The sequence below is a fragment of the Podarcis gaigeae genome, assembly GCF_964106915.1.
Source record: "Podarcis gaigeae genome assembly, chromosome: 6".
NCBI lineage: Eukaryota > Metazoa > Chordata > Lepidosauria > Squamata > Lacertidae > Podarcis > Podarcis gaigeae.
In genome coordinates this window covers 89271246-89288517 of record NC_139682.1, presented here as the reverse complement: position 1 = coordinate 89288517, position 17272 = coordinate 89271246, and the positions used below count along the sequence as shown (strand labels likewise).

Here is a 17272-nt window from a genome sequence, read left to right as displayed (position 1 = left end):
TTAGGGCTTTAAAGGTCAGCACCAAGACTTTGAATTGTGCTCGGAAATGTACTGGGAGCCAATGTAGATCTTTCAAGTCCAGGGTTATATGGTCTCGGTGGCTGCTCCCAGTCACCAGTCTAGCTGCTGCGTTCTGGATTAATTGTAGTTTCCGGGTCACCTTCAAAGGTAGCCCCACATAGAGCGCATTGCAGTGGTCCAAGTGAGAGATAACTAGAGCATGCACCACTCTGGCAAGACAGTCCGCAGGCAGATAGGGTCTCAGCCTGCGTACCAGATGGAGCTGGTAAACAGCTGCCCTGGACACAGATTTGACCTGTGCCTCCATGGACAGCTGTGAGTCCAAATTGACTCCCAGGCTGTGCACCTGGTCCTTCAGGGGCACAGTTACCGCATTCAGGACCAGGGAGTCCTCCACACCTGCCCGCCTCCTGTCCCCAAAAAACAGTACTTCTGTCTTGTCAGGATTCAACCTCAATCTGTTAGCCGCCATCCATCCTCCAACCGCCTCCAGACACCCACACAGTCATTACCACTGGATCAGTCATTCATTACCACTGGATTCATTACCACACAGTCATTACCACTGGATCTTCAGGGTTCCTGAGCCATCAGTCCTTTGCCTAGGGATAACACTCTTAGCCACTGTGTTTCACCAGCACAAAGTAGTTGCATAAACATTACCTATGGATACTGTCTTCCTGACAGAACGTGAAGCACCTGACAAGCCTGCCATACGACTCTGTGAAAATGGAACCTTGCTATCTGAAAGTTGACTTCCTTCAAGAGCAACTCCAGGACCTCAAGAGCCGCTTCAAATTCTATGATATTGGCTTGGTTATTCAGATGACCCAGAACGTCATGCAGGAGGTACTGTAAAATTCACATTTATTTTGACAGTCAGCCTAGTTTTTGGTCTTGGTGCGTGCACCCCTTATTGTTGTCAGTGGCTCAACACACATTCAGATTACTGGCCAATTTCCAATGGGGTAGTATTGATTTCTAAGGCGTTAAGCACTCCCAAATGCTATCTGGAAAACGGTTCGCCCCGTCAGAGCCAAACCAGCATTCTGACCAGCCGTCTCAGAAATCCAGATCTGGAGTGTGTGCCTTCTAAGCTAAGGTCCCTAAGCTCTTAGTTCAGTTACTGGAGCAGGAAGTGAAGAATATAGAAGTCACTGTTGTATCAGGCGAGGGAAGAAAGTCAAGCGAATGGAAACTCTATCAGACCAGATTGATGCAAAGACTTCATGTTGCCTGCCCATCGCAGGAGATGATGTCACTGTTCCCTTCTGTGCTTGAAGAGGATTCACAGAGGGTTGACAATAATCACCAGGCTAGATCCCATCCCCAGACCACAAGACTCCTGAATTAAGCCATAGAGTCTCTGACAGAACCAAGATGATGGTGTGTTGTTGCCAGAAGTGCCTTGAGGTTGATGTAGCTTCATCTTGGTGACTCTCGGAATTTTGTAGGCAGATAAATATGACCTCTATCTCTCAATGTGTTTATAGCTTATGGAAAATGCTGTATATACCTTCGATCACCTGCTGAGTCTAAGTCATCATAGGGATGCGGCCAAAGTGTCAACAGCCATTGAGAAAGTCAAACTCCGTGTTCTTAAGGTATGCTGTTTATTTACTTATTCCCGTCCTCTGCAAGGGAAATCTAGGGGTGTAGTGTCTATTATAATTATATATATCACCACATTTAGACTTGTTAGACCAGTGGTTCGCAAAGGGTGTGGCAGGAGAGGATGGTAAGTGGGGTGGGAAGACACAAGGACAATCAAAGAGATATTTAAACATTTCAGGCTTGTTAATAATATATTTTGGGAATGAATCATGGTCTTATGTAGTTGCATTGTTTCATACTTTCAGTGCTCCCTCACTGCTCATATTATAAACATGTTCATATTATAAAGTAGTTGTGTTCTATGTTACAAATCAAGCACTGCTGGGGGTTGTTTATTTTTGTTTTCCATTGTATTTGTTAACAGTTAAAAATTAGGCATCGCAAAACCAATTTTTTATTGTGGCCCGGAGAAAAAAAGTTTGAGAACCACTGTATTACGACGCTTGTTACCTGAAGGTCTCCAAGCAGCTTCAAACATATGTTTGAAAAACACAAAACACTAAAAAATGAACACCTCCATGCAGAAACACAGATGATTATACACACACACACACACACACACACACACACAAAACAATCCCCGCAACCCCCCCGTAACGGCCTCAGGAAGATACGACAGCACACTTACAGTGTAAAAATAAATTATCATCTTGGTCTATCACAAGCCTAGGAGAAAAGGTACATTCCTTAAATTTCTATTAATGTATAGCCTGGACATGTGTTTCCATTTCTTAGCGTTGGTAAGGAGCTGCTGTGTGAAGGGACGCTGCCACTGAACCCCACTCCCAGTACCAGCACCCCTGCAGCTAGACCAAATGGTGCGGGGGGTTGTGAGGTCAGGGCTGTGAAGATGCACCAGTAAAACCAGACTGGCTCCTTTGCATGTCAAGACCCCAAGGCCTCCCCTTATGTTGAATAATAACACCTGGACACAGTATTTTAGGTTAAGGGGCAAATAAAGGCTACAACTTTATTGGTTACAGAATGTGAGTGGTATTGGCATATTAGGCATTGGAATTGAATTGATATACAGTCATACCTCATGTTACGTCCTCTTCATGTTACGTTCTTTCAGGTTACGTCCCGCGGTGGCCCGGAAGTACCAGAAAGGGTTACTTCCGGGTTTCACCGCTCGCGCATGCGCAGAAGCACAAAATGACGTCACGCACATGCACAGAAGTGGCGAATCGCAGCATGCGCAGATGCGCCGCTGCAGGTTGCACTCTTTTCATGTTGCGAACAGGCCTCTGGAACGGATCCAGTTCGCAACCAGAGGTACCACTGTATCTGACTCCTGCCTGCCATGCAGGTAGTCCAGTAAGGGTCAACCACCAATAGGGGGAGCCCTGTTGATGTACATCAACTAAGAGCTCCCCCAGGGTCCCTGATGGGGTCATGGCATGGCCCTAGGCCCTAGCTGGGCTTCGGACAAGATCCACACCCCTGGATCCCTTTAACGGAATACCCTTAAAGTGGAGGGGCAGGTGATGGTAACAACCTCCCCTCCCCAGAACCAGGTTTTACCAATGCGCCAAACCTTACAAAAGTCGTAACGATTGCTACGAGGTAGGCGAAAACTGAATGGCCAGTGCCAGTTTGCCAAGTGGGAAAAATCCTACCAGGCGCCCTGAACAGGTGACCAACCGAGGTCCAAAGCAAGGCCAAGATGTAGAACGCATGAAAAGATTGCAGGAGAAGGAACAAGAAGGGATATCCTCTGGCAACTGCTTAAATGCGCTAAACCACACCCCTTGGCTGGCTGGGGTCTGTGATGCAACCAGGGACTCCCTGTGTGCAGGAGGCCATGTGGCCTGTCCACAACACCGCCCCACAAGGAAGTGGAGCGGCCTTGCCAGTGCGTTCATACAGTTGCAACTTCAATGCTGCCCTGCCCCTGGCCAGGTGAGCTGTAGCGACGCAAATCCACCATGCCAGGCACTCGTGCCCAATGCTAAGAAATGGAAATACCGTACTTTTCTGTCTATTAGACGCCCTCGTGTATAAGGGACCCCCCCCCCCATTTTGCGGGACTCAGTTTTAAGAAAATGAGGGGAGATGGCCCAAAGTTGTTGAGCCTCTCCCCACACACAGCTGTGGGCAGGAAACACTCCCTCGATCATTTATAATACATATTAATAGATATTCGGAGAAGAAATATCTTCAGTGGGTCCGAAGGACTCTGCAACGCCGCTCCATCATACCGGTCACTCCTGCTATTAATGGGTGTCTCATTCTGAATGTAATCATGCAACAGCTCTAGCTTGGTTGCAAAAGAAGACACAATTTCTGTTGTTTTAATAGTGCATGATAAGTTGTACTTTCCTCCCCCCCCCCCCAGTTATTAAAAGGTCCCGAAGCCCTGTCCAGTCCTTCTTTGCATCTTTCACCCTGCTGTAGCCATTTTGTAAATGTGTGAAGTTGGTGCATATCCAGTTGTTGATTGGAATGAAAGCAAAAATTAATCTGAGGTTTTCTAAACTACAAGATTTGAAACAATCTGAAGGTAGAGTAAATGTAATAAAAAATGCATCAGGTGCTTCTTATTTTATTAATAACACTTATGATAAGTGAGTCATGAGTGAGAGAACAAGGAATCTTTTGAGGAGGTGTGTGTGTGTGTGTTCACTCCTTATACACACACATTTATTTTTAACATGTGGATTTTATAGATTGTGGACATTATACTTTGCAAGAACAAAAGAAGGTTAAAGCAACTGTTTCCAAAGACTTCCTGGAATAGTTTGAAAAGAAACCACAATTGCCTTTGTGCACTGATTTTGGATGGAGTTTATTTTGATTTGTGCAGAAAGCTGGGAGACGTTTGCCAGCACATTCAGATCTCGCAGCTGATTCTATTTATTTACTTTTAAATTGACAGCAATATGACTATGACAGCAGCACCGCCCGGAAAAAGATATTTCAGGATGCCTTGGTCCAAATCTCATTGCCCACGCTTCAGCGGACATTGGCTTCAATGTGTAAGCCGGTAAGTTACAATACCTGTATTTGAATTGAAAGGAGAGGAAGGATTTGCATACTGAAGTTACTGGGCTTATCATTGTGAATGGGCATTTAAATAATAATAATAATAATAATAATAATAATAATAATAATAATTTATTATTTATACCCCGCCCATTTGGCTGGGCTTCCCCAGTCACTCTGGGCGGCTTCCAAAAAAATATTAAAATACTGTAATACATCAAACATTAAAAGCTTCCCTAAACAGGGCTGCCTTCAGATGTCTTCTAAAAGTCTGGTAGTTGTTGTTCTCTTTGACATCTGGTGGGAGGGCGTTCTACAGGGAGGGCGCCACTACCAAGAAGGCCCTCTGCCTGGTTCCCTGTAACTTGGCTTCTCGCAGTGAGGGAACCGCCAGAAGGCCCTCAGCACTGGACCTCAGTGTCCGGGCAGAACGGTGGGGGTGGAGACGCTCCTTCAGATATACTGGACCGAGGCCGTTTAGGGCTTTAAAGGTCAGCACCAACACTTTGAATTGTGCTCGGAAACGTACTGGGAGCCAGTGTCGGTCTTTCAAGACCGGTGTTATATGGTCTCGGCGGCTGCTCCCAGTCACCAGTCTAGCTGCTGCGTTCTGGATTAGTTGTAGTTTCCGGGTCATGTTCAAAGCTAGCCCCACGTAGAGCGCATTGCAGTAGTCCAAGAGGGAGATAACCAGAGCATGCACCACTCTGGCGAGACAGTCCGCAGGCAGATAGGGTCTCAGCCTACGTACCAGATGGAGCTGGTAGACAGCCGCCCTGGACACAGATTTGACCTGTGCCTCCATGGACAGCTGTGAGTCCAAAATGACTCCCAGGCTGCGCACCTGGTCCTTCAGGGGCACAGTTACCCCATTCAGGACCAGGGAATCCTCCACACCTGCCCACCTCCTGTCCCCCAAAAACAGTACTTCTGTCTTGTCAGGATTCAACCTCAATCTGTTAGCTGCCATCCATCCTACAAAAAAAAATATTACAATGTCTTTTAAAGCGCAGAATGGGCTTATGAAGCCTTGGTTATCCTCCTTTCTTGCTCTTGGAGCCAAAGAAATATATTCTGACTTTAGGATGTGTTTCTCAAAAACAGACAGTACCCTTTCCCCTTTTTGTTATGTACACGTCGGCATAGTAAGTCATTGCTAGTGCATTTGTGGCAATGACTTCTGTTACAAAACACAAGTGGTTGCAATCAGAAGAAGATCGGGGTAGGAAGATACTTTTGTGGTCTGGCACTGGCCAACAATAGTGTGTAGGATGGAGAGGGGCAAGTGCGCCACACCCCAAACATTATTCCTGACCACAGTCATACAAGCAGACGAGTTTCACATTTTGACAACCCTCTATATTCTGTGGCCTCACGGGAGCTATAAAGGCGGGTGGCGCTGTGCGCTAAACCACTGAGCCTCTTGGGCTTGCCGATCAGAAGATCAGCAGTTTGAATCCCCATGGTGTGCTGAGCTCCCATTGCTCTGCCCCAGCTCCTGCCAACTTAGCAGTTTGAAAGCACACCAGTGCAAGTAGATAAATAGGTACTGCTCTGACGGGAAGGTAAATGGTGTTTCCGTGCTTTCTGGTTTCTGTCACGGTGTCCCATTTCACCAGAAGCGGTTTTGTCCTGCTGGCCACGTGACCTGGAAAGCTGTCTGGGGACAAACGCCGGCTCCCTCAGCCTGAAAGTGAGATGAATGCTGCAACCCCACAGTCGCCTTTGACTGGACTTAACCATCCAGGGGTCCTTTCCCCTTTCCCCTTACTTCCTTTGTAGTACTTATTTGGATGGAATTGCATACACCAAATATGTGGTAAACTTCTGCACATTTGGCCTAAAAAGTAGATGCTAAAAATTATGGATTTCTGAAATCTGTGGCAGCATTTGTCTGGGAGTGGGCAGGTACCAATGTGTAATAGCCTTGAAGCTACACAGAAAATGGTGTGAAACCTCTTGTTTCACTAGGTGTGAGGACTATGAAGAGAGCGTAGCTTTCTTCCTCTTGCAAACTCAAACATGCACAATGACCGCTCCCCACATTGAATGGGGGGCGCCCCTTTGCGTGGTTGCACACAGCCTCCCTGGACCCTATGCGGCACCATTAGCACAGGCTTGGCTTTGCCTTCCCCAGGTGGGATACCTGGAGGTCTCCGCCTACCTCGGCCAGTTGCCCAATCCCGCCTGGGGAGGCGTTGCCAAGGTGATCAGGCCAGGTAGGGGGAGGGACCACCTGCCCACACAATAGGGGAAGGATCTTTGCACCCCATAGTCGCCTTTGAGTGGTCTTAAATGTCCAGGGGTCCATTCCCTTTTCCATATTCTGTGACCAAACTGCACCAACTTTGGAAGATGTAGTGATTGATCCAAGGTTTGTTGGAGGTGGGAATCTTCACTGATCTAGACATAGATGAAGCTATATGAAAGGATAATATCATACACACATACATATGAGCCATTTTGGCATAATGATAAGCTGTGGGCAACACAGGAAATTGATTCATTTGCATTTCCTCTTCCTTGCATTTCCCAATCTCCTTTGCATGGAGGGGTGCATAAGATCTGATTCGGTGAAAGCAGGAGGCACAAGAAGCACATATGAAATCATAGAATTTTAGAGTTGGAAGGGGACACCGAGGGTCATCTACTCCAACCCCCAGCAATGCAAGAACAACTACTTGAAATAAGCTCCATTGCCCTTCTTGAAATGCCGTATTTTTCACTCTATAAGATGCACCAGACCATAAGACGCACCTAGTGGAAAAAAAGAAAAAAAAATATTCTGAATCCCAGAAGCCGGAACAGCAAGAGGGATCTCTATGCAGCGCTCCCTCTCACTGTTCTGGCTTCTGGGATAGCTGTGCAGCCTGCATTCGCTCCATAAGACGCACACACATTTCCCCTTACTTTTTAGGAGGGAAAAAGTGAGTCTTATAGAGCAAAAAATACGGTAAGGTCTGTGAAAGGTTTTTAAAAGAGGCAGCCTGCTGCACAACACTGCTAGCCCACAAGGTGGCTTGATAGCTCAGTAGAGCACGAGACTCTTAATCTCAGGGTTGTGCATTTGAGCCCCATGTTGGGCATGGGATTCCTGCATTGCAGGGGGCTCACCTAGGTAACCCTTGGGGTCTCTTCCAACTCTACAACTCTGTGATTTTTACCTTTCAAAAGGTATTTCCTTAGTTAGCCGCTGTTTTGCATATTCCATGCCCCCCCTCCCACAGATAATAGTCTTTGCGAAGGAGAATGTGTTCACAGTGGGTGTGTCTAATTTGCAGCAAGTACACGGCTTGGCGGGGGGTGGAAATGCCTGTCATTTCCCCTTGTGGACACATCAGCTGAATTCTTTTTTTTTTTAATGTTCTTATTAGCAATTTCAACATAACAAATTATCAGAACATATATTCATTATTTCCTCCCTTTTTTCCCACCCACCGTAGACTTAGACCCCGTCCGAGACTTTCCTCAGCTCCTCTCTCTCTCTGATTTCTCAGCACATATTATTCTCTGTATGTTATGAAATTATAAATCTCCTTGCATTATCTATCTACCAAGTTATCAACTAATAAATTTGGTCAGCCATCAGCTGAATTCTGCCAGTATTGGTCCTTAGAGCAAAAATGGTAAGAAACAGATGCAGATGGTGTAGCTGTCTTTACAAAGGAGCCATGAAAGCAGCCGATAAGAGAGATGGACAGAGTAGTTATTAGTACAGACTTATCTCCAGGCTGAGGGACACGGGTGGTGCTGTGGGTTAAACCACAGAGCCTCGGACTTGCCGATCAGAAGGTCGGCGGTTCGAATCCCCTCGATGGGGTGAGCTCCTGTTGTTTGGTCCCTGCTCCTGCCAACCTAGCAGTTTGAAAGCACGTCAAAGTGAAAGTAGATAAATAGGCACCACTCCGGCGGGAAGGTAAACGGCGCTTCCGTGTGCTGCTCTGGTTCACCAGAAGCGGCTTAGTCATGCTGGCCACATGACCCGGAAGTTGTACGCCGGCTCCCTCGGCCAATAAAGCGAGATGAGCGCCGCAACCCCAGAGTCGGTCACGACTGGACCTAATGGTCAGGGGCCCCTTTACCTTTACCTTTTATCTCCAGGCTCACTATATTATTGAGCTAGTCTAGGGATTCTGTCCATTTTGTTTGCTTTATATGCCAAATGATAACAGCTCTTCCTTTTTCTTTCCTCTCAAACTTGAGCCAGTTTCTTGCCTCTGGGTTTCTTGCCTAGTTGGAAAGAACTTTGCTCCCTTGGCTTGCTCACTGTTTCCTGCAAGTCCCCCCCCCCCCGCTCCCCCTGAAATTTCTTTTGGCACAGAGCTGGGTCGGGCCTCTTTCACACATACAGGAAGAACTGCAGTCGGAACATGGTCCTTTTTAATCCTCTTGACATTGTGTCTCACCACACAGGAGCTCCAGAAATACGAGCAGTTCATTTTTGCCGAGCACAACAACGTGATCCAAGTTGAAAACGTCTACGAAGAGATTTTGCTGCAAACTTTGCTCGACGAAGCCCTCAAAGGTAACTTTGCTTTCTGTGACAAAACGATAATCATCCCGCGAAGTAAGAAACTGGCAGCTGCTCTCGAGATAGGAAGTTTGGCTTTATCCATTTAGTTTCTTCTTAGATGGTGGCCCTCCTTAGATGGTTACTGACTCTATGGGTTCCACCCCCCCAAAAAAAAACCCTCAAAGCTTTTACAGGGTTGGATGGTCTGCCCTACTTCTGAGCAGTTCTCGCCATTATAAAATTTATCCTAATCTTTAGCTGAAATCTTGATTCCTGTCATTTTTACCCATTGGTTCTACTCCTGCCCTCTGGAGCAACACAGAACGACTCTGCTCCATCTTCTAAGATGTCTTCCAGACGCTTAATCTTCCCCCTAACAGGCTGAACTTTTCAGGGGGTGGGGGTGAAGACAGTCTAGGCTCCTGAAGTCATGCCTTATCACCCAGCCAATACCTGCCCCCTTGGTTCACCCACCCAGCGCTTGATGCCACCAAGCCCATGTCCCTGACCTATTTCTCACAACCACATCCAGCAGGAGCCTTTGTGTTTCTTGCCCCCTTACCTCTGGTCTTGCCAGTCCACTCTGCCCTCTAGACTTAGCCAAGCTTATTCACGAGTGGGATTCAAGGACAGAAACCCAGCAAGATCAACAATTTATTTGGGAAGGGACAATCCCCACCTCCTGGGTTTTCTAGGATTGAGTGTCGTTTTCCTGCTTTCCTCTCCACCCTTACACATCCTTTGGCTGAATTTCTTTTCTCCCCACTTTTTTTGTTTTTGTTTATTTCCTGCTTAGTGATAAAAGAGGCTGCCCACTTGAAGAAACATAACCTTTATGAGGAAGTCCACTTGCCTTGTGAAAGTGTTTCCAGTCTGAGTGATCTAAAGACCCCTTCGGGATCAGCGCAAGCCAGCCCAGCTAGGAAGCCTTCCGTCAGCTTGATAGAGACACTGGCTACTGACGCTCAGAGTAATGAAGTGTTCGCCCTGGAAAAAATGGCTCAGGATGGATGCCACGAGGCTAGGAACAAAAGTGAAGAGAATTCCGGTACTCTACCTAGCATTCCTACTGGAGGAAGGGAAGAGAAGGTGGACCCACAGCTTCTCACTGTGGTAGAAACAAGTGTGGGTGGAAGCACAGAAAGTGAAAATAAGGTACCCGAGGAAGAGGAAAATCTTCCGGTTCTCGGAGGTGTGGATGAAATAAGAAGATTGCTGACTGTGACTGTTGAACTGCCAGCAGATCCTCCGTCTGAGAAGAAGGAACAAGTTCATGAAAGTGGGCTTCTAACGCCACAGGAACCTGCAGAAGCGAAGGATAAGGAAGAGGAAAGGAATGTAGAGGAATGTCAAACAGATGAGATGCATGAACCTTCTGAAGTGCGTTTTCCACCCAGCATAGAAGCTGCCGATACAAACACAACAACTATTTCGCTTCCACCCAGTGAAGAAAGTGGTCCTATAAACGTGGCACGAATTTCTCTTCCACCCAGTGAAGAAGGAGATTATATAAACGTGACAAGAATTTCTCTTCCATCCAGTGAAGAAGGGGATTATATAAACGTGACAAGAATTTCTCTTCCACCCAGTGAGGAAGGGGACTATATAAACGTGACAAGTGTCTCTGGGGAAGGACGCTACATTACTCACCCGGATCCTTCCAAGGTGTGTGAAGAACTAGGTCTTAGCCCAGGGGCAGAGTCTGAGTCAAAGATCAGCGTATGGTACACGGACGTGAAGAGTGACAGCCCTGATCGCCAATCTCAAAGAAAGCCAGATGCTGAAAGTGAAAAATCTGGCCAGAGGGAAGGAGACCTTTCCCCTCTTCCTCATGTCCCTATAGATGAGAAGTCACAGGTAGTACAACATGCTGAAATTAGAAAGCATGACCAGGAAAGAGAAGAACTTCCTTCTCTTCAGTCAGTCCCAGTGGATGACCATTTCCAAACAGGGCATTTCGTTGAAGATCTAAGATCTGACTTGCCGGAAACAGAAGTCCCCTCTCTTCATTCTGTTCTGACCGAAGTGGATTCTCTCTCCTTCCCGGGCTGTTCTGCTGAAGCACAGGAGTCCATTTTGAATATTGCAAAGTTGGCAATAGCGTCAATAAATCTGCCAGTTTCTCCAGAAGCCAAAGAGACTGCAGGTAGCGATGCGGAGGTCTCAGTGAAGTTAGACTCCAAAGGCTTCAGCTCTGCTCAGGAGGAAGATTTGAAGCAAGCAAATGTGCCTTTGCCAAGTGCAGAAGATGCAGTCGAAGGGGGAAAAGACAGAAGGGGAGATACTGGGGTCAACTGTCCTGAGCCACAGTCTGAGAAATGAAAAAGGTTATCTTGGCTATCTAAAGCCCATCCTTGCAGGTTTTATGATCGGAGTACCCTTAAAATTAGAAGAGAGAGGTCTATTCAAACTCTCAAATCCTATTTGAGAGCGCTCTTACATGTTGAATCTCCAGCTCCTTAAGAATGCTGATAGTCTGAATCACCTTTCCTCTGCCACTTACTACTTCTTGTTCATCGTTCGTTCCCACAACTTGGAAGCTGGCCTCCAAAGACTACTTGCTCTCACCAAAGTGGTGAAGACTTGAGTGACCTGTCAGCGACAGAACTCATTAAACATTTGAAATTGCTTTAAAACTGAGAATATATTCATTGAAGCCGAGGACCCACGCACGGGAATGAGACCTGTAGCCAGGGGTCAGTAGAACTTACAAGGACCTGATAAAATCAAATAACCATTAAGGGAGAGTAAAAAATCTGCATGAAACATGCTAAGAAGAAAACGCTGGGAAATCTCAAATGACGGGGTGAAACAATTTGCTTATTGGAATCTTGCACAACATAGTTGTGCATGTAGTTTTGACCTTTGATATAGCTGAATGATTGCATCTGTATTTAAAAGCTTGGGCAGATTTACCACCCACCCCCCATTTGGCAGATACTTTGACAGTGGAGTGGTCTGATTCTATTCCTCATAGTTGTGGTTGCTATATTTAAAACTGCTAGAATAGTTGGGGCAGGTTTCTCTATCCTATTCTTCTGCACCTTTTGCAGAGCACTTTATACCTTCTTTCCAAAGAAAATGACAGATGTTTACAGCGACTGGTAACCCATGTCTACAGCTAGGTGCTTTCGCCAGGGCCATTAAAAACCCCCCAAAATAAACCAATTTTTTGTCTCAACAGTCTACGTTCTATACCAAGAAGAGCAGCATTATGAAAAATGCATATATTATGCAAACTAAGGAGATTTGCATATTTGTTACATTACATAATTTATTCCGATCCTTTTAGACATGGAAAATGTGCATGACGTCAGATCACCCCAATAAATGCCTTTGCTCTTATTGGTCACAATGCTGGAAGCCAGAAACACACGTCTTTCTTAAATGAGCAATTGAGTAGAAAATGGTTGCACATTTTTTCTTGTACCTCTATACATAAAAGGTTGACATTTTTATTTTATTTTTTAAAGTCAAGTTGAAAATCCAGGGAGGGGTCCTGGGACATCCTAGAAGCAGGGACAGGTTACAGTTATCTCTGAGACTCTTAGTTTTGTGGTTAAATATGCCGGTCCAGCTGTTTAAAACCAAGGTAGAAATGTAGTCTGTCTGGATAACAAACAATACACCAGAACAAAGGTCCTAATTTAGAGGTAGCACCTATGAAGCTGATTTCATCCTTAGCATAGATTCAGAAACGTAACTGTACATCGTTAACATCTTTTTAGTGATTCTTTTTTGCCAAGTAAATATGCCCAAAATTGTTTGTGGGGGTGTGTGTTTTGCCTCAAGTGGCATAGGCCAAGGGATCTTGGACATGCCTGGAGTGAATTAGGAGGGCCTGGCAAGGGGAGAGTGTCAGAGCAGCACAGAAAACTTGTGCCAGATGTGTGGTACTCTCTTAGTCTGTGATACACCCACTGGAAAGTTTGGCATCGCTACTATGATGCAAGAATAAAATAAAATAAAATAAAATAACAGGACCTGATGGAACTAGCTCTGAATTGTCTGTATTTGACATAGGCAACACCAGTAGATTAATTCAAGGGGACATTAAAAAGTTACTTCAGTTGAAGAGCGGTAGAGCTACGAGTGCAAAGAGTTGGCAACTTAAAAAACAACAACCCCAAGAACCATATTGCAAATGTGTCATAAGCCAGACTGGAGTTAATTTATATATTCTAATGGCATTTAATTGATTTTGCGTATCTTGAACATGGCAGAGATGAAAGCTATCATTGGTGAAAATATAAGTTAGTGTACGGTATACTTGACATTCGCATCAAATATGAGAAATCTGAAAAGCCATCGTAGAATCATAGAGTTGGAAGAGACCACAAGGGCCATCGAGTCCAACCCCCTGCCAAGCAGGAAACACCATCAGAGCACTCCTGACATATGGTTGTCAAGCCTCTGCTTAAAGACCTCCAAAGAAGGAGACTCCACCACACTCCTTGGCAGCAAATTCCACTGTCGAACAGCTCTTACTGTCAGGAAGTTCTTCCTAATGTTTAGGTGGAATCTTCTTTCTTGTAGTTTGGATCCATTGCTCCGTGTCCACTTCTCTGGAGCAGCAGAAAACAACCTTTCTCCCTCCTCTATGTGACATCCTTTTATATATTTGAACATGGCTATCATATCACCCCTTAACCTCCTCTTCTCCAGGCTAATCGTCTTGGATAACCTTTATATTTGGATTTGAAAATAATGAAAGTTGAGCATTTCAGTGAGGGTTTAAAATGATGGACGCCACATTTAATCATACACCACATTTTATCACTTTTATCCTGAGAACTACAAACCTTGACAGTTGTCCTCTGAGAAGCAATTTCAGCCAGATTTCTTTTCAGGCAAGTGGGCATAGGATTGCAGCCTTAAATATTAGGAATCCTTGATCTCTTAGTGGACATTTGCGAGCTGCCTAAATATGCTTGAATTGCATACACCTGTAATTTTGTTTCTGCATTCCATTGCTTTACTATTCAAAAAGTGTTAACAAATGAAAGGATTTTTGGGGATATTTTATATCTATGGCTATATCATTCCATTTCCCCAGATTTGAAGAGTGTCCTCTTCCAGAAAGTAAGGCCTGGGATTGTGGTTTTCTTTCTCCGTAAACAAGTCACAGTTCCAGGCTTGGGAATCACAATACTCCAATGAACATGCCTTGTAGCTTACAGTAGAGAAGGAGGAAATCAGGAGTGACCATGCAGTTATGCACCAGAATACTGCTTCTTCACCATAAGCTTTGGTTTCTGGCTTACAGTGATGTGTACAATACATGATGTCATTCTGCTTTCCCTGTTCGGTTTCAGGAACTGGAGCTCTATAAAGCTTATTTTGTAATCAAATCCTAACCCTGTTTCTTTGGAAACGAGTCCCACTTGTTTTGGTTGGGCATGCTTCCTCCTAATGAAGCATATCTTGCACTGCAACCTTAAAAAGGCAAATCCTTAATTCTTCTGTTTAATCTGCTTAACCAACTTGTATTTTAAATTGTACCCCCCCCCCCTCCCAGTTTTGCTAATTCAGAAGCTGACTTTCTAAGAAAAATTCAAACCAACAGCTAATATGTAATAGCTTCATGTGTAAAGAATTGTTTTCCCATGGGCAGGTTGTCCCAGGTATCAGGGTTTTTATGTAGGTTCTTTATTTCATTTGATTAACTCTTCTGAACAGATAAATTATGAAACACAGTGTAATGTTTTTAACATTTCTCAAGTACTTAAGCCAAAATAAAATATTATTATCTCTTCCAGTGCGTCTTTTCTTTAAAATGTGATTTGGTACGTATGAGGAATGTTAGATCTGTCACATAATTTCTTCATATTGTCATATACCTTTTAGAAAGGTTGTGCTCCAAAAGTCCTAATATTTTGGGGTGAAAATTAAATGTTTGCCCTGAGTCATGGTCACAATTGACAGTTTGAACAGTCCAGAGCAGTCTACAAATTGCTCACCCACAACCCCATTCCTGTCTTACTATGCTAGAAGGCGCTTCTCTCATATTCTGGTGTTGTCTATCATAACATTTGCACCTAATAATTCATAATGACTACTCAATGCGATCAAGACATTCAAACTGTCGTTCCAGATACTAAAGTTGTCGTATTTGAAGATCACTTTACAAACGCAGCAGCTGGAATTGATCGATGTTGACTTCTAACCTCAATTTGCAAAACTACCATAGTTGTGATCGAGTAAATAATAAATGCAAGAGTTTTTAGTCATTCTAACTAATCTTAGATGTGTGTGTGTGTGGGGGGGAGAATGCAATTGGTTTTCATGAATGTAAGTAGAGCAGTAGTTTGCAACTGAATCCTGGATTGGTGCTCTGAGAGTGGCTGAAGAAGGAATGTTGCAGAACTGAGCAATTGCTGTAGCTTGATGGTGGATTTGCATGGCGAGGGGGCAGATATTTTTTGCAAACCGGCCTTGTTCTGAACCCTAGCCTGCAATATCAACAACAGACTACATCCCAAGGCTGCTGCAAACCACCCTCTCAAGTCACCCAAACTTTGTGATGTTTACACCCAAACCTTGCAATATCATGAGAACAAAATAGCGTAGCGCTGAGAACTAGTATCAGACATCTCGTCTCGGCCTTTTGGCTAAGATCAAGTGTAGTATCTGTTCTTATCAGTTTAATATCTGATATGTCCTGTATTTGAGGACTATATATTAAATGTCTTTTTGGAGCTGGGAGATGGAATAGGGACTTGATCCATCCACTCCATGCATCGACCTGGTATTGCAGTACAGGGGACTCTCGGGTTGCGAACGTGATCGGTGTGGGATGCACGTTTGCAACCTGCAGCGGCACTTCTGCGCATGCACGGGTTGCGATTCTGCGCATGCGTGACCACCAAAACCCAGAAGTAACCCGTTCTGGTACTTCTGAGTTTCAGCGGTCCGTAACCCGAAAAAACGCAACCTGCAGCATCTGTAACCCGAGATATGACTGTACCTCCAGGAACTGCACCTCCCTTCTGGGGAGAATATTGCTTGTTAAAAAAAATAGATAAGAGAGGAAAAAAGAACTAGTATCAGAGGGCTATTAAATATAAAATATGAATAATATTGATATCAAATAAGTCCCGAGTTAGAAAGAGCATTAATTTCCCCCCTCTCTGCTACTACTGTTTCTGTGGGGGATCCGAGGGTCATCTAGTCCAGCCCCCTCTGTAAGGCAGGAATCTCAACTAAATTGTCCATGGACCATGACAGATGGCCATCCAAACCTCTGCTTTAAAACCTCAAGCGAGGAGAGTCCTGTGTGGATAGTTCAAGTCTGTAGAGCATGAGGCTCTTAATCTCAGGGTCGTGGGAGCCCCATGTTGGGCATGGGATTCCTGCATTGCAAGGGGTTCGACTAGATGACCTGGATGAATCCCAAGATGGAATTAAGATTGGCGGAAGAAATATCAACAACCTCAGATATGCAGATGACACAACCTTGATGGCAGAAAGTGAGGAGGAGGGTGAAAGAGGAGAGTGCAAAATATGGTCTGAAGCTCAACATCAAAATAACATAATCATGGCCACTGGTCCCATCACTTCCTGGCAAATAGAAGGAGAAGAAATGGAGGCAGTGAGAGATTTTACTTTCTTGGGTTCCATGATCACTGCAGATGGTGACAGTATTCACAAAATTAAAAGACGCCTGCTTTTTGGGAGAAAAGCAATGACAAACTTAAAGGTAAAGGGACTCCTGACCATTAGGTCCAGTCATGAATGACTCTGGGGTTGCGGTGCTCATCTCGCTTTAGTGGCCGAGGGAGCCGGCGTACAGCTTCCGGGTCATGTGGCTAGCATGACTAAGCTGCTTCTGGCAAACCAGAGCAGTGCACAGAAATGCCGTTTATCTTCCTGCCGGAGCGGTACCTATTTATCTCTACTTGCACTTTGAGGTGTTTTTGAACTGCTAGTTTGGCAAGAGCAGGGACCGAGCAACGGGAGCTCACCCCATCGTGGGGATTCGAACCGCCAGCCTTCTGATTGGCAAGTCCTAGGCTCTGTGTAGACCACAGCACCACCTGCGTCCCTAGAAAGCATCTTAAAAAGCAGAGACGTCACCTTGCCGACAAAGGTCCTTATAGTTAAAGCCATGGTTTTCCCAGTAGTGATGTATGGAAGTGA

The 17272-nt window shown here is 45.1% G+C and overlaps 1 protein-coding gene across 1 annotated transcript in view; it reads left to right on the top strand.

Annotated features, from left to right (window-relative positions):
• Positions 1-14889, top strand: part of NIBAN1 (niban apoptosis regulator 1) — a 101461-nt gene extending 86572 nt beyond the window's left edge. Inside the window, exons 10-15 of the mRNA XM_083743806.1 lie at positions 709-870; positions 1515-1625; positions 4514-4621; positions 9034-9145; positions 9930-13443; positions 13799-14889. Of these exons, the coding sequence (XP_083599932.1) occupies positions 709-870; positions 1515-1625; positions 4514-4621; positions 9034-9145; positions 9930-11455 (2019 nt within the window). The 3' untranslated portion in view covers positions 11456-13443; positions 13799-14889. The remainder of the gene's footprint in view (positions 1-708; positions 871-1514; positions 1626-4513; positions 4622-9033; positions 9146-9929; positions 13444-13798) is intronic.
• The last annotated feature ends 2383 nt before the right edge of the window (positions 14890-17272 follow it).